Below are 18166 nucleotides of genomic sequence, written 5' to 3' on the forward strand. Positions count from 1 at the left end.
AGCGGTAATCAAATGCAGAGCGTTCGGGCTCGGATGAAACTGAGTGTGCTCAAGGTTCGCTTCTCTGATATTCAGCAAGGTACAAGGTACTATTCTCAGCTGCCTCAAACATCCCTGTGCGTAAGTGGCTTACCAGTCTCCGAGCCTACAGCCTTGTAAATATTATACATGTAAATATTATGAATGTGGAAAAGCATTAGTGATAGAGATCAAATGGTTTGCTTTGTCATTTGTATAAATGGTATCACAGCTTTCAGCGATGCCCATAGGCTGCGTAATAGGAAGCATATGTTTGTAATTGAGGGGAATCTATGCATTTTGTATTTGTTACATACTAGGCTGGGTTCACACTATGTATATTTAAGGCTGTATTTGTGAGGCTGTATAGCAACCAAAACCAGGAGTGGATTGAAAACACAGAAAGGCTCTGTTCACATAATGTTGTAATTGAGTGGATGGCCATCATTTAATGGCAAATATTTGCTGTTATTTTAAAACAACGGCTGTGGTATTGAAATAATGGCCGTTATTTACTGTTATATGGCGGCCATCCACTCAATTTCAACATTGTGTGAACAGATCCTTTCTGTGTTTTCAATCCACTCCTGGTTTTGGTTGCTATGAGGACCTGACATGAGGACCAAATACAGCCTCAAATATACATAGTGTGAACCCAGCCCCCACATAGACATTTGAAAGTCCCTCTGCCCGTCCCATCACACACTCATGGCACAGCATGCCCTTGAATTGTAATACCAGTCATGTTACTTGCGGGATCCTAATTGCACAGCTTTCATTTTACATTCTCTTGGAAATTGTCTACAACTCTCCCCCATGCTGGCAGCTGTTCTTCCCACGGAAGCCAAGAACAACACTGAAATACTCTTTATTGACTGCAAAGTCACCTTAGCTGGGAACAAATGACTCCTCTTGAAATGAAACATGTGTTAGGTTTTAGGGAAGGAAACTGTGCAGAAATTTCCATTCCGTCAGGTAAATCAGTAACCTCAGTTTTCTCATAATGCTCTTAGACCAAAAATAGAAAGTGATATAGTAATAGGCCTGATTCCACATCAACATAACCCTTTAGCTCTGCCTGAAAAATGCCTACACTCCTTTATTACCAGGGATATACTTTTCATAGAGAAATGACCATGAGGTGTAAATAATGAAACACAAAGGTTCGAGGGCTTTTCCACTTTAGCAGGTGCCCTGACCACTAGGGAGTAGTGCTTGGCAAGCACTAACTGTTACAGGAAATGAGAAGCATTGTACATTGTCTATTGAAAACACTGGTCACTAGAGAGCCAAAGTGAGAGACATATTTTACAGCATGTCTTTCCCTGGCAAAGTCTTCCTATCACATCAGCGGTGCCAGTTTAACCATTGTCATGACAATTTTCACATGTACAGATATACATAAATCAGTTTCTTTTGATATTTTTTTCGAATATACATTGTGAAGATTGAACCCAGCACTGTAAGCTTCTAGGCACCTTTGTGCAACTTTGCGTCAAAGCGTGAGATTTTGTTCCTTTAAAATGAAGAGTTCCCTAAAGATATCATTACACAAGCACCAGAACTGAAGAGACCAATGATCTCTGCAATGCAGACACCAGTAAACACTTGCATCATGGAATCAACTAATGGTCTGTTTAGACACAGGGGTGATTAGATGTGGAACTGCTGTTACAGTCCTTTTAAATGGACCCATTATTGCTAGAGAGTGTTACTAGGGAATGTGTAAAAGTGCCAGCCATCAGCCGAGGAAGGAGCAAACGCCCTATCGTCGCCTGATTTGATTTTATGTGCGGCTGTAAAAATCATTGGCCAATTGGCAGAGAGAGCTTTCTCCTGGATACCAGGACAGGGGTTGGAAAGAGTGATGTAAGTAATACTGTACGTTGTTCTGTTCAGGGCATTTATCGACAGGTTATGCCCTTAGATAGAGCAGCATAAACTCATAGCAGTGACATTGTTAGTACTGCTAAGTATTAACATATAATATAGTGGCCAAATATTGATATTAGGGATAAGCAAACTGTCCGAGGCTCGGGTTCGTATGAACCTGAACTCTCGGCTTCTGATTCCCGCTGTCTGCCCGCTCCGTGGAGAGGGTAGATACAACCTTGAGGACCACCTGGAAAACTGGGAAACAGCTATAGCTATAGACTGTATCCCAGTTTTCCAGGCGGTCCTCAGGCTGTATTCACCTGCTCCACGGAGCGATCAGACAGACGGAATCAGAAGCCAAGAGTTCAGGTTCATACGAACCCGAAACTCGTCCGGTTCGCTCATCCCTAATTGATATATGCAGTACTCCAATAATGAGTTATATTCTGCTCACATAATAGTAATGTGCAGTGCCTACATTAAAGGAGAAGTCCGCCGACTTTTTTTAACTGAAGTATTCTGTTGCTCCCCAAAAGTTATACAAATCACCAATATACACTTATTACAGGAAACCAAACATGGTGTAAAGTGAAACTGGCTCAGTTGCCCCTAGCAACCAATCAGATTCCACTTTTTATTCCTCACAGACTCTTTGGAAAATGAAAGGTAGAATCTGATTGGTTGCTAGGGGCAACTGAGCCAGTTTCAATTTACACCATGTTTGATAAATCACCCCCAAAGTGCTTTTTTCCCTGCACTTACTACTGCATCAAGGCTTCATTTCCTGGATAAAATGGTGATGTCACGACCAGACTCCCAGATCTGTATTGGCTGTGGCTGCTGGAGAGGATGATGGCAGAGGGATGCTCAGTGTCCCTTCAGTGCCCTGTGTCCCTCAGTGTCCCCCTGCCATCATCCTCTCCAGCAGCCACAGCCTGCACAGCTCTGGGAGTCGGGTCGTGACATCACCATGTTATCCAGGAAGTGAAGCCTTGATGCAGTAGTAAGTGCAGGAAAAAAAAGCATTTTTTAAGCATTTCCTGTAATAAGTGTATATTGGTGATTTGTATAACTTTTGGGGGGCAATACAATACTTTAATAAAAAATTTTGCCTGACTTTTCCTTTAAAAGGGTTCTTGAGGGAACTTGGGAATGTACCTTGTTACCTTGTGGCAATGTAACACACATCAAGCACCAGGACTGCATTGTATTTGCTGAAAGCAAACAATGGAAGAGCCATTGACTGATTGTAATAATACATTCTGAAAAGCATAAAGAACTGATACAGAAAAAATACTGGAAAAAGATAGGAACATCATCATTAAAAAAGAAGTATCACTCACCTTACCAGTGTTTGCTGCTGCTGTTCCAATGCTGCCACTCTCTACATGTGACTACTGAAGTTAATTACTAGCTACAAAGGCTACCTGTTATAGTGAATAGCTGCAAGGTTACATACCACATGTTAAAGGAGAAGTTCGACGGGGAAGTAAAAAATCATTACAGGTGGGGGGGAAAATAAAAAACAAGTTACCTGTCCCAGAACATGTCCAGAGCCGCATCCTGCTCCTAGACCTGGCAAGCTGTCTTCTGAGCTCCCCACCAGCTACGTCACAACCCGGCTAACGGATGCCCCACTCAGCCAGCCAGTGACAGAGGTGGGATGCTGCTGCAGTCACTGAATAGCTGAGCAGGCTAAATCCCAGCCATCAGGTCGCAATGTTCTGGGGAGAAGAAGACAGCTGACGGGATCCGGGAGCTCCGTGATGTGGCGTAACGTGTGCACTTGGAGCGGTAAGCATAGTGTCTTTTTAACACCCCCCCGCTGGACTTCTCCTTTAAGAAGGAGCAAGTAGTGTTCACTGACAGGGCAAGCATTGCAATGGCAGCAGGAGGAGACAGGTTTTTTTTTTATGTTCCAGGCCTTAAAGGGAAACTGTTAGCAGGTTGGAAGCATCTAACCTGCTGATATGTTCGTGTAGGACACGGGCACTGATTCTTACCTTGATTCTTAGTGCTTTTTTTGGGAGCGTTGTAGTCAGGCCCGTATCTGCCATGAGGCGAAGTGAAGTCTTCGCCTCAGGTGGCAGATAACACAGCCCTTGAGGGGGGCAGCATCAGCGTCCTGTGTCATTATCTTTAAAACTAGTTATGGCTCAGTGCCCAGCCGTGTTTCCTGTCAGTTGCCTCATGAGAAGCACTGAGGAGGCACTGGAAGCCTCAAATTCACAGGTATTCACATCACATAAGACATAGTTATAGTGTCTCCTGCTGTTAACCCTTTCAATAATGCAGAGTTATTATACTCTGCATCACTTACACACTGTAGAAAAGAAAAAGTTAACAGCAGCGGGGACGCTATATTATGTTTTCTCTGCACTACCGAACTCCGAGCTGACCTCAGCATAGTGCAAGAGCAGGAGAAGAGGCATCAAAGTAATGTTCTGCTCTGCTGTTAACTCTTTCTGTATTGCAGAATGTAAGTGATGCACAGTAATACTCTACATTCTGCAGTACTGAAAGAGTTAACAGAGCAGCCTGTTTTATGGCTCTTCTCCGGCTCCTGATGTCAGAGGTCAGCAGTTACAGATTGTTGTTTGTTTTGAAGCTCTCAGGGGGCCCATAGTGGCTCAAACAGTTAAAAAATCTGGTCACCGCACGACGCACACTGTTATCTATAGTGCTGTCCCATACACACTGCGATGCTGCACTGTGCCTGTCCTGGATCTTTTCTCCCTGACTATTGCTCTGAGGTCCCTGCAGTTTAGACTGCTGTCAGGTCACAGGATAGGATACTCAGCTGAGGCATTAATCATGTTGAATGGGGGGACCTGGGAGTGCTGGAGTTCTTGTATGGGGAATGTGAGGGGCACTATTGGGCGCTTTGTCAGTTCTCACCTCAGGCGGCAGAAAAGCTAGAATCGGCCCTGGTTGTAGTATATTAGATATGTACCGTCGCCAGTGCACCGATCCGCCACAGCCAGCTTGCCCTCCTAATGAACATTGGGGCAGTCACTCATCACTGCAGAGTGCTGGATGAATATTCATTAGGAGGGCGGACTGGCCTAAGCACTGAGGGCGGTAGTCCCGAGACCAGTGCACCAAACTGCCTCTTTTACATGTCTAATAAAATACGAAACCCTTATGAAGTCAGTCATGCACTGGCAGAATGCGTGGGGCAGGGTTGTGCCAGGACTGCTCCTCCTTCTACTAATATGCATCTAATATTTGCTTGGTGAGGTTGTATCCTTTATATCATATAGTTTGTTTATACCATTATATCATATAGGTCTATGTTTATACCATATTAAGCTAATTTATTGTCATTACTTGCACTGTGACACCTTATTCATTTGTGTATGTAGTTATGCATGACATTATTGTGCAGGACCTTGGCAGGTATATGTAACACCATTGATTGTACATGTGGAGGGAGGCTTTTGAATGCATTGTATTGCATGTATGTGTGTCTCTGGCTATAAGGTGGGGATGGACCTTTCCCTCCTCCTGTTTTTATTCTCTGTATACAGAATGTTTTTAGTCTGCATTTTTCTTATTGTTGTTGGTGTTAGGAATGTGACTTTGCGCTCCTTGGCCCGTGCTGGGCGACTGAGGAAGCGCTGAGCCTCTGATTGTTTTTTGTTTGCAGTCATCTGTCTGAATGCTGTCTTAGCTTCCCAGCCACACCTGCTTTGCCTGTTACACTCTGGCAGTGCGGAGGTTACTCCTTCTGAAGGTCTGTCCAGCTGAGCTGGGTGCTGAGATCAGCGCTGATCCAATCAGCTGCCAGACCCAGTCCCAGATCCCAGGTAAATAGCAGCAGACTCATTTCCCTGCTGGCTATTGAGTGTTACTCAGCTAAGCACATCTCATCTCCTGGTTCTATTACTTCTGTTGCCTGACCCATTGCTTCATCTTGCTACCTGCTTTGTCTGCTGCCTGCCCTGACCTCCTTGCCTGTCCCCAGCTCTCCTTCTGCCTTACGTTTTTGTACCCCGCTGACCGCCGTTGCCAAACCAGACTGTAGACTCTTCCTTATTGTGTTTGTTTCGTCTGTCTTTGTTTTGTGTATCACCTGGTGTAGGACAGGGACCATCACCGTGGGTTTTCCGCAGCTATTTAGGGCCGTTGAGGCAAGTAGGTAGGGACAGAAGGTGTGTTCTAGTGGCTAGGGCTCACTGTCTTGTCCTGTTCCCTACCTCAGTCTGGTGCTTTCTTGAGAATTAGATGTGCATACTTTATATCTTTCTTAGGGTTCCTAAAAACTGCACTGAGAATCAAGGTAAGAAAATGACCTTCATCCTCAGTGCCCTTGCACTATAGGGACATAGCAGGTTAGATACTAACCCGCTGATCACTAGACAACCCTTCAAATTTAATAAACCAAGAAAACCTTATAAAGCACTGTTAATAAGGTGATAACACCTATCTGATGCAGGTTTTTCTTTGTACTTTTTACGGGTATAAAATAGCCAAAAAAGTGTTGATTATAGTTCAAGAGCTATATGACTAGTTTTGCAAGGTGGAGCCCATTATGTTAATGTATGATGATAACATATATTATCCATGTTTCTGGTGTACTGTATATCTGCAAAAAAGTTGCAATTTTTTGTGCCACTCTCCCATCAATCTCTGATTTGCCAGATTTGGTGTACACCTCTCAATAATTGTGACTTGAGACACGGGGTTGAGTATTTAGTTAAGACTGGCGTACAGATATGCCATTTTTGATAAAGCCCCCTTTGTTTTCTTTAATCCACATGGAGCAGAATAGAATACAATTTAATACCATCTATTAATTTTTAGAATGCCCTATTACCGGCTGGGTTCAGACAGAAAGATCAGACAACAAAGGAAGCATCTGGAGCTTTCGACAGAGAACATCTACTGGCATATTTACAGAAAGAAGCCATGGAGCACCAAGACAGGGAGGACTTTGTGCCTTATACTGGAGAAAAAAAAGGTAAAGCAACCCTTGCGTGTGGCTGTACCCACCAACCCCCCCTGTCCTTACCTCTATGGCACGAGTGGGGCAGAGGGCCAAGATGCGAATAAATTATTTGCAAAATAAGCGTTTGCTAATAGATTTATTTGCATCTTGGCCCTCTGCGAAATGCACTCTGCGCAGCCTGATAAATGTCCCCTAAAGTATTTTGCTACATCTTTTGAGAGATAAAGGGGGAGATTTATCAAAGGGTGTAAAATTTAGACTGGTGCAAACTGCCCACAGCAACCAATCACAGCTCCTCTTTCCTTTCAGCACTGCCTAAAGCTGAGCTGTGATTGGTTGCTGTGGGTAGTTTGCACCAGTCTAAATTTTACACCCTTTGATAAATCTCCCCCAAAATGTCCAAAAAAAAAGAAAAACAGACACTTTTTTTAAATCTCACTATTCAATTGCATTGTATTTAATTCAGTGGTAAAGGGTCTGTCTGATCACATTCTAGTCAATTTTACATTCCTAATTATTAAACAGTTGTTTGGGGAAATAATTCACCCCTTTTTATTATTTATTTATTTATTTATGAAGCGCCCTTGATTCCAGAGGTGATTGGGGTTAACAAACAGGAATATTACAAGATATAAACATGTTATATGAAGGCAAATGTTAAACTGGTACACTGGCATAGAGGACCCTGCCCGTGAGGGCCTAGTTTTAAGCCTACTTTGAAGCGATGGGTTTTCAGGTTACTTTTGAAGGTCTTGGTCTATGGTGGATGAGAGCCGGATGTGTCGGGGTAGTAAGTTCTAGAGCAGGGGTGGGGAACCTTTTCCATGTCGAGGGCCGGTCGGGCCTTAATAAAATCATTCGAGGGCCGCACTCAATGTTATACCGTGCACGGCAGTTAGTAGCGGGGGTTTGCAGCACCCGAACAAGGCAAAGTATTGTTCCCCTAATGCCCCTGCTATTGTAGTTAACCCTCTGTGATGCCCCTTGTACCTGATTTGAATCCTTAGTGATGCCCCTGGTAGCCTAGTTAACCCCCCAGCCATGTCCCTGGTGGCCTAGTTAACCCCCCCAGTCATGTCCCTGGTAGCCTAGTTAACTCCTCAGTCATGTCCCTGGTGGCCTAGTTAACCCCCCAGTCATGTCCCTGGTAGCCTAGTTAACTCCTTAGTCATGTCCCTGGTAGCCTAGTTAACTCCTCAGTCATGTCCCTGGTGGCCTAGTTAACCCCTCAGTCATGTCCCTGGTAGCCTAGTTAACTCCTCAGTCATGTCCCTGGTAGCCTAGTTAACTCCTCAGTCATGTCCCTGGTGGCCTAGTTAACTCCTCAGTCATGTCCCTGGTGGCCTAGTTAACTCCTCAGTCATGTCCCTGGTAGCCTAGTTAACTCCTCAGTCATGACCCTGGTAGCCTAGTTAACTCCTCAGTCATGTCCCTGGTGGCCTAGTTAACTCCTCATTCATGTCCCTGGTAGCCTAGTTAACCCCTCAGTCATGTCCCTGGTAGCCTAGTTAACCCCCCAGTCATGTCCCTGGTAGCCTAGTTAACCCCCCAGTCATGTCCCTGGTAGCCTAGTTAACCCCCCAGTCATGTCCCTTGTGGCCTAGTTAACCCCCCAGTCATGTCCCTGGTAGCCTAGTTAACCCCCCAGTCATGTCCCTTGTGGCCTAGTTAACCACCCAGTCATGTCCCTGGTGGCCTAGTTAACCCCCCAGTCATGTCCCTTGTGGCCTAGTTAACCCCCCAGTCATGTCCCTTGTGGCCTAGTTAACCCCCCAGTCATGTCCCTGGTGGCGTAGTTAACCCCCCAGTCATGTCCCTGGTGGCCTAGTTAACCCCCCAGTCATGTCCCTTGTGGCCTAGTTAACCCCCCAGTCATGTCCCTGGTGGCCTAGTTAACCCCCCAGTCATGTCCCTTGTGGCCTAGTTAACCCCCCAGTCATGTCCCTGGTGTCCTAGTTAACCCCCCAGTCATGTCCCTTGTGGCCTAGTTAACCCCCCAGTCATGTCCCTGGTGGCCTAGTTAACCCCCCAGTCATGTCCCTGGTGGCCTAGTTAACCCCCCAGTCATGTCCCTTGTGGCCTAGTTAACCCCCCTGTCATGTCCCTGGTAGCCTAGTTAACCCCCCCCCCCCCCAGTCATGTCCCTGGTAGCCTAGTTAACCCCCCCCCCAGTCATGTCCCTGGTAGCCTAGTTAACCCCCCCCCCCCCCCCCCAGTCATGTCCCTGGTGGCCTAGTTAACCCCCAGTGTCTGCCCCAAATGAAAAAAATAAACATCCCACTCACCTTTCCTCCGCTCCCACGCTGTCCAGGTCCTCTTCTCCCTCCTCTCTTCTGTGCCGGTCTTCTCCTGCAGGCGGCGCGCGATGAAATGACGTCATCGCGCGCGGCCCGCAGGAGTCAGAAGACGTGCGCCGCGCTGGTGAGGCAGGAGCCGGCATACAACACATCTTCCTGTGTCTGTGCCAGCTCCTGCCTCACCAGCGCGGCGCACGTCACAGGGGGGCAGGAGTCAGAAGATGTGCACCGCTCTGAGGGGAAGGAGCCGGCACTCACAGCATCCTCCTGGCAGCTGTCACAGACACAGGAGGATGCCGTGTGTGTCGGCTCCTTCTCCTCCAGAGCGGCGCATGTCACAGGGGAGCCGCGGGCCACATCCGGAGGTGTCAGGGGCCGGATGCGGCCCGCGGGCCGGAGGTTCCCCACCCCTGTTCTAGAGTATGGGGGAGGCTCATGCTAAATCATGCAAGTGGTTGTGTGAGGTACAAAGGTGAGCACAAAAGGAGGTCATTGGAGGATCAAAGGTTGCGTAGGGGGAGGGGGGTGGTAGCAGGATATCAGGTCAGAGATATACTGAAGGGACAGGTTGTGGATGGCCTTGTATGTCATGCTCAACAATTTAAATGAATACGTTGGGCAATGGGGAGCCAGTGAAGGGATTGGCAGATGGGAGAGGCAGAAGCAGAGCAAGGGGAGAAGGGGATTAGTCGGGCAGCAGAGTTAAGGATAGACTGAAGGGGAGCGAGTGTGTTAGATGGAAGACCAGCAAGGAAGATGTTACAGTAGTCCAAGCAGGAGATAATGAGAGCATGGACCAGCAGTTTTGTGGAGTCAGGGTTAAGAAATAAGTGGATTTGGGAAATGTTTTTGAGGTGAAGGTGGCAGGAGGTGGTCAGGGCCTGAATGTGTGGTTTAAAAGAAAGGGTAGAGTCAAAGGTGACCCCAAGGAAGTGGACTTGGGGGACAGGGGATTGTGATTGAGAGATTAGATGGAGGGGTGCAGCGAGATGGGGCAAAGATGATTAGTTCTGTTTTGTCCATGTTGAGTTGTAGAAAGCGGGAGGAGAAGGAGGAAGATATGGCAGATAGACACTCTGGGACTGGCAGAGGGACACTCTGGGATAGCAGAGAGAAGACATCCGGACCTTAGAGGTAGATCTGAGTGTCATCAGCATAGAGGTGGTTCTTGAAGCAGTGGGATTCTATGATGTGTCCCAGGTCAGAGGTATAGATGGAGAAGAGGCCTGAGTACAGAGCTTTGGGATGAGAAGAGGTAGTGTAGGAATGGGAGACACTGAAAGTGTGGTTGGAGAGGTAAGAGGAGATCCAGGAGAGGGCTGAGCCAGTGACGCCAAGGGATGAAAGAGCTTGTAGAAGGAGGCTATGGTTGACTGTGTCGAAGGCAGAGGATAGGTCAAGGAGAAGGAGCACAGAGTATTGGCGTGAGGCTTTGGCACTTAGCAGGTCATTGGCCACTTTGGTGATGGCAGTTTCTGTGGTGTGATGAGGGCGGAAGCCAGATTGCATGGGGTTGAAGAGCGAGTTGGATTAAAAGTGGGAGGAAAGTTCATGTAGATATGAGAGGTAGACATGTTGTTCCATGTAGACATGTTGTGTTTCACAAGCAACTGTATATGTAAAATTGAGTGCCAGTGATGTATGGTTTGCAAAATTGCGTTTGCTGTAGTGTGCAACTTGTTTTTGAAGCTGTTCATCTTCCACCAATTGTTTCATCTTGAAGCAGGAATAATAGTGAGAAAAAACTTGGTGTGTAACCACCTGTACCTTAGCCCCTCTGGACAGCCGTCCTTTGTATCTCCGGACTCTTTAAGAAAAAGAAATCCCCGAGGTCTGGTCATCGATCCATAACTTTTTTATTCAGGGTGCTGGTACAAACAATGCTCACAAGGCTGTTACATTCACCCAGCGTCCACCTGTTGTCCTGCGGACGTTTCGGAGCATAAGCTCCTCCTTCCTCATGCGCAAGGACGTAACGGGTGGGAGTTCAATATATGAGAAAAAGCATTAACTCTTTATAACACATACCATTTAACAATTCATTTTAGCAATTCATATACCACTCGCATGATCCTTTCTGAAGGAGAACCATAATCAAATACATTTATAGAAACACTCGAAAACTGCAAGTTTCATTCAGTCCTTTAGGACTCAATGTCTCAAGCTCTGTGATCCAATACGCCTCTCGTTGGAGTAACCGTCTGCGGTTCTCCTCACTGCTGTTACTAACCTCAAGTTGTTCTATAACTTGCCACCTTAAGTCACAAATATTGTGTCTATATTCAAAGAAATGGCGTGCGACCAAAAGTCTCGCCAAACTCACCCTTTCCTTCTTCTTTCTTGTCCTTTACTGCATTAAATCTTCTGATGGCCGATTTATGTTAGTTTAAACGAACCTTGATCTGTCTGCTAGTTTGACCAATATACCCCATGCCGCAAGGGCATTTGAGTAGATAGATCATATTAGTATCATTGCATGTATGAAAACCTTTAATTACGTATTTTTTGCCTTTCGTAGGGTGGGATAACTCACCACCTTTTATTATACCCTTATTTATTTCCTGATGTCGCTTCTAACTAGTTTATTCGCCAAGGATTTATTTTTCCTATAACCAAAAATGGGTTTCTCTCTGAATAGAGACCCATACTTGGGATCACTACTCAGTAAGCCCCAATGTTTTAACACTGATTGTCTGATAAGTCTAGAATGTCTATCATAGGTCATACTGTACATCATCTTAATTTCCTTTTTCTCTTTCTTTTTCTTTCTCTTGCGTACCTCACTTCTACTCATCTGTCCAACCTCCCTGCACGTCTTCTCAAGTTCATGCTTTTTATAGCCTCTCTCTATAAATTTTTTAGTTAACCTTCTTGCATTTTTATTATATTCTCCTAAAGAGCTAGAAATCCTCCTAGCCCTAACATATTGGGATTTGGGCAAACTTTTGAACACATGCGGAGCGTGTTGACTAGTTCTGTGTAGCATGTTATTTTTATCAGTTGGTTTAGAGTAGAGTGTGGTCTCAAATTCATTATTTTTCCTTCTAACCTCGACGTCAAGAAAGTGAATAACATCCTTATCGTACTCCAACGAAAACTTAATCGATGGATGACATGAATTAATACCGTTAACAAACTCTTGTAACCTTTGTTCACTTTCTGTCCACAACAAGCAGACATCGTCCACATAGCGCATCCACGTGGACGACTCTGGATGGTTATGCACTATGAATGATTCTTCAAAATTATGCATAAATATATTTGCAAGGCTAGGAGCCACCGATGAGCCCATGGAAACTCCATGCCGCTGTAAAAAATATTCATCGTCATTTTTGGATAGGACGAGATCCAAGAGTCCCATCAAAAACAATATTTGTGACTTAAGGTATCAAGTTATAGAACAACTTGAGGTTAGTAACAGCAGTGAGGAGAACTGCAGACGGTTACTCCAACGAGAGGCGTATTGGATCACAGAGCTTGAGACATTGAGTCCTAAAGGACTGAATGAAACTTGCAGTTTTTGAGTGTTTCTATAAATGTATTTGATTATGGTTCTCCTTCAGAAAGGATCATGCGAGTGGTATATGAATTGCTAAAATGAATTGTTAAATGGTATGTGTTATAAATAGTTAATGCTTTTTCTCATATATTGAACTCCCACCCGTTACGTCCTTGCGCATGAGGAAGGAGGAGAATGTAACAGCCTTGTGAGCATTGTTTGTACCAGCACCCTGAATAAAAAAGTTATGGATCGATGACCAGACCTCGGGGAATTCTTTTTCTTAAAGAGTCCGGAGATACAAAGGATGGCTGTCCAGAGGGGCTAAGGTACAGGTGGGTACACACCAAGTTTTTTCTCACTATTATTCCTGAGACGTTGAGTGTGTGGGACGGAGTGGAGGTCCCGAAAGTGAGAATCCATTGGAAATATATATAGTGCGGTTTTTGCTGTTTTCTATACGGAGTCATCTTGAAGCAGGTAATAAGGTAAGTAAGGACACCTTTGTACATACATATCTCAGACCAGCCTCAATAGTTGCCAAGGGCTTGAAATGTATCATAAATTATTGGTATACAGAGGCTAATGTAGTACAAAAGGCAATAAAAAACATGCATGTTAAATATATTTAGTATTTTCTTCAGAACACCCTGTGTATTATATAATAATGTGCAGGTTTACATTGTGATTACAGTATTTGCAAGCTATAAAGTACGGTTAAGTATATAGTATGTGACTTTCCATGTAGAAAGTATCCTATGCGTTGTAGAGTTCAGAGTTGTTCTTGAGTTCAGGGTTAGGCTATGTTCACACTATGTAAGAACCCCCATATTTCAAAACAACAGCCCTTGTTGTGGAAATAACGGCCGTTGTTGTGCAAATAACGGGCATTGTTTGCACAACAATGGCTGTTGTTATGAAATATGGCCGCTGTTTTTACATAGTGTGAACATAGCCTTATACTGTATTTAAGATGCAGTAATGCATAATCATGAAGAATTTAAAGCAGTCCTGTCAGAAGGAAAATGGATGTAAATAAGCATATGTCCAGATCGGCTTCTTATCAGGATTCAAGGCATACCTTTTTGTGTCTATATTTGTTTCTAAGATATAAGCATTTTTGTAAATATGTAAATGAGGCTTAAATTCTCAGGGGGTGTTCCCCAGCATGGTAAAAGCCCAGATAAGTCTATCCCATGTCCACTTGTTCACCTCTTCTGCTCCCACTTGCATCTACTTACCCCATTAGAATACCAGTAGATGAAGAGGACATGGGCAGGACTTACTTGGGCTTTTACCATGCTGGGAAATGACCTATTTGAACATCATTTGCATAATAACTATGCTTGCTAATAAAAATTAATAGACCTCTGACATTGCGTGAGAGCAGCCCACTGATTTTACTGTGCAAATGTGGGAACTTAGAACAGGATACATGTATGTCATAGCAGTGGAGGCCTATGAATATTTATAAGAAGGCATAGCTACAAAGGCTCGCAGACTGAGAGGTGCACTTGGGGGCCAGGGAACACCCCTAGGACAAACAACAAACTAATTTGCATATCACATTTTTTTATTGTGTATATAAAGCAGTGCATCAGATCTCTATTTCAAACATTGTATTCTGCATCATTGCCTCTATTGCCCCATACCAACAGGTTCATATGTGCCAACTTGCTGTCAGTTTCCCTTTAAACAAAGATGGTATGAAGAAAAATTTTATTAAAATCTTACATTTATTTGTACTAAACTCTATAATGGTGATTTTGCTTGTTTGTCTTCTCCGCAGTAAGAGGAACATGTGGTTTCTATTAGGTTGTGAGAGAAACCAAATCTTTCCCATCTGATGCATTATGAAAAAAAGCGGGATTGGTCAATCTCCAGATACACTTATGTTTTCTGCCTTTGCTATAAGGTTTGATTCATCTCCTGACTGGTTACATAAGCTGACAGTACAGTTCTTTAACCCTCTGCTTTAGCTCACTGTTATCTAGATACTTTATAAACTTACAGTACCTTTTACAACCCAGAGCAACTGTAGCCAACCATTTGTATAGTTTACACCACAATACAACTCTTCTACCGTTAAGAAATTTGTAGCTTTATTTTAACTAGGAAATAGAATTGGGCACAGCTAGCTGAGCTCCATACATACTAGCACTGCCTCTTCTCCCCTTAAATTAAAGCCAAAATATGAAAAAAATATATATATTTTAGTCAATCGCATTTGCAGTTTTACTGTTACCTGGCCATTTTGTGGCTTGGGAAGTATTTGCCCAGATATAGATTGGCTAGATATAGGTTGACCATAAATCACAGTTACTACATTGGTTATATTGAGGTGAAAGGATTGCTCAACCGTATTAGCATCTCTTGTCTAGCCATCTGCAGCCTAAAAACTATATGATCATAGGTTCATGTGATCATATTGTACTGAACAGCAAACTAAACTAGGACCAGTGAAACTAATGCATAAAGGAGGTCAGGATGTGCCACTGCTGATACCTGAGAGATTATTCAGTGACATATCCTTAGATCATAAGTAACGTAGCTTTACAGGCAGGAAGGATGAAGTATGAGAGTACCGGTAAAATTTATACCATCAGATAAAGTAATAATGTAATCAGAAAAGATATAGTATGCCCACGTACCACTCACTTTCCACACCTTGCTCCGGCTCCCACTCCATTCTGTGTCAATTGTAACATGCTATCCCACGCCCACTGGCCCAGCCTACTTGCTTCAACATGTCCCAAGCAACATGGGACAACTTGGACGTGTCCCCTACAGTAATATATGTGGAACAGGACACAAAACAAATACAAGACAAACTTAAGACAATTACGAGACAAGGAAAAATTAACACAATGGTGGGTGGTTAGCAAGCTAGGGTCAAGCCAGAAGAGACAAATACCAGTAAAAAGTCACCAGCCAATAAACAGAGTCAATGAGGCAAACCAGAGTAACCTAAACCAGAGGACAAAAACAGACCAAGTCAGGAGACAAACACATAGTCAGGGACACAAGCCAAAGTCAGGAGACCAATAGATCAGGATAGCAAATCACAGGGTAGGGAGCAAGTATAGGCACACTAAGTATACGCCCTAGCAGGCATCAGGCATAGTGATAGATTGAGTTTTAAAGGAAATCAGGTCCCGGTCTCAGAGGTAATTGGAGCATCACCGGCAGGGCAAGCAGTGAACCATCTAGGTACTGGTAGAAATCACTCTAGAAATTACAAGGGCGTTAGCCAGAATGAAATCAACTAGAACAAGACAGAATCAACCCATGTTTACACTAGAAATGTACAGAATCATCCCAGCTGCGTTGCCCATAAAGAATGATACTGCCGGGGTGGGTTCCAGAGAGGAGCAGCACAGTAGCTTCTTACAGAAACATTTTGCAGCTTTATTTTCTTTTACTATCAACATGTACACACACAGATAACACTCCCAACGAATTCCAATGCACTTTGGATGCGTTAAGCACCTTAGTTATGACTAGGGATGCTTAATCCATCCGAAATGCATTGGCGTTAGTTGAGGGTGTTATGGTTGTGTGCAGGGCCGTTTTAACAACTGCTGCTGCCCTAGGCACTAAACCTGAAGACGCCCCATCTTCACGCACCGATTGGCCACACCAGACCTGACCAATACCACCATACTCTCCCCCCCCCTGGAAAAGACACCAGATTTACTGGCAAGTCTGAACAGGAGGTGAGAGACTAAAATAAATAAAAGCAAAAAAAAAACATTTTCATTTACCCTGCTCCCTGGTGCTGCTCCCCTGCAAGGTGCTGCCCTAGGCACCGGACTGTGGGTGCCTAGTGGTAAATACGGCCCTGGTTGTGTGAACATGTTAGTTAATTTTACACTGGACTCCAGCCTTTTTCTTGTAAAATAATAAGGTACAAGGCAAAACTAAAATAGGTATTAAGAGTAATGTCACAAAACTGCTCTAAAAAAAGAATAATATGCAGTCCTCATCAAGGAAGTTTTCACTACTGACATACTGATTCGATGTGAGCCTGGTTTTAGAGATTATATCATAATATGATGACCATCATACCTAATGTAGTTATGTAACCATCACTGCTCTAGAGCCCAAGTCATACAGTCAGAACGTCTGGTACAGTTTGTATAACACATGACGCTTTGGTTGTAGCTGAACTCAAGTACTGACCACCATTGGTCCTATAAGATATATATTTGTTCTTAAACAGAAGTAATAGATTATTTCTAATTACAAGATGTTCTGTATTACTCACAAGAATCCTTTGTGATGTTTCGGCATTTCCTGTGTCAATTGCAGTTCAAGCGCTGCAAAGCCTCAATCTAGGAGGTCTTGTGATTGGTTTATGTTTTTTGGCTATAAATTAGCTTAAAGCTACAGAAGAGTAATGCAAAATTAATCTATTATATCCAATAGGGAATCACAAGGAAACAATATTTAACAATAAATGTAAATGAATGTTTATACTTGGCCTCATTTGTCTGTAGAATAAATGAATGTGTGTAAAACATCAATAGAAGGAAATTACAATTCTTTACTAATGTATCTATACATATACAAATGATGGCCATTTGCTTATTCTGGAATTTGGAATAAAGGCTTGATAGAAGCATTACGATTTAACTCTGCATATATAAGGATTGTTCTGTTCAGAGGTTTATTAATATTAATTATATTCCAGTCAGGAGCCACAGTTAGTGTGAAGTTAAGTCAAAGTGTGCTGTGAGGAGTTCAGAACTTTGCGGCGTGATCTTTTCAAAATCTGTCCGGGACACGGAACGGTCGGCCTCTTACGGCGTGTGAACATGGCCTTAAGGTAGCAGTGTGAGCCATGCTGAATTTAGTAGTTTTCTTCTAATGCTTAAAAATATATATTATAACTATGGAGGACTACAGAGTCCTTACTGTATATCTTTTAGTTATCCACATTCCATAAGACAAGTTAGTCACCCCACATGCCAGCTAATAAGCCGAATGCATGCTTTGTACAAATAGCAATATTACCCACATACAATGACTATATAGTAGTAGATGCCAGCTCTACACAGGTACTCTGCAAACAATATAAAAGATTACAGTACAGTTACATCCAGTCACACACAGGTGACATCTCTTAGGAGTTGTTCACTTTTTTCTATTCTTCTCCATCTTTTTAAACCACTAGACAGGAGTTATCCTCCACTTTGTGTCATCAAACATTAGTAATGCCCCCATTTCGAGAACAACCCAATAGTTAGACTTCTCTCTTTGAGTCCCTGCGCAGTAGTAAGGCTCCACATTATACCTTCACACAGTAGCTAGGGCCACAATAATGTCTATTTCTCTTCTAACACAGCAGTTAGCCCCATGCCATGAGGAGGAAAGAACTGCCTGTAAAGATCAGAGACAGGATTATGGAGGCATGGATCTGGAGAACTGCTGCACTGAAAGTTCACCAAAAGCACAACCTTCCTTGAGCTGGTTGCTCTACCAAAAAAAGTAAATAGGAAAGAAGGGCCCGATTACACGGCATGA

The 18166-nt window shown here is 43.7% G+C and overlaps 1 protein-coding gene across 2 annotated transcripts in view; it reads left to right on the forward strand.

The window, feature by feature from the left end:
• Positions 1-18166, forward strand: part of TMOD2 (tropomodulin 2) — an 87855-nt gene that overhangs the window by 36835 nt on the left and 32854 nt on the right. For both annotated transcript variants that reach the window (XM_069982909.1, XM_069982898.1), the window contains exon 3: positions 6700-6856. In XM_069982909.1, coding sequence (XP_069839010.1) covers positions 6700-6856 — 157 coding nt within the window. The remainder of the gene's footprint in view (positions 1-6699; positions 6857-18166) is intronic.

Source organism: Dendropsophus ebraccatus, chromosome 1 (genome assembly GCF_027789765.1).
Source record: "Dendropsophus ebraccatus isolate aDenEbr1 chromosome 1, aDenEbr1.pat, whole genome shotgun sequence".
Lineage (NCBI taxonomy): Eukaryota > Metazoa > Chordata > Amphibia > Anura > Hylidae > Dendropsophus > Dendropsophus ebraccatus.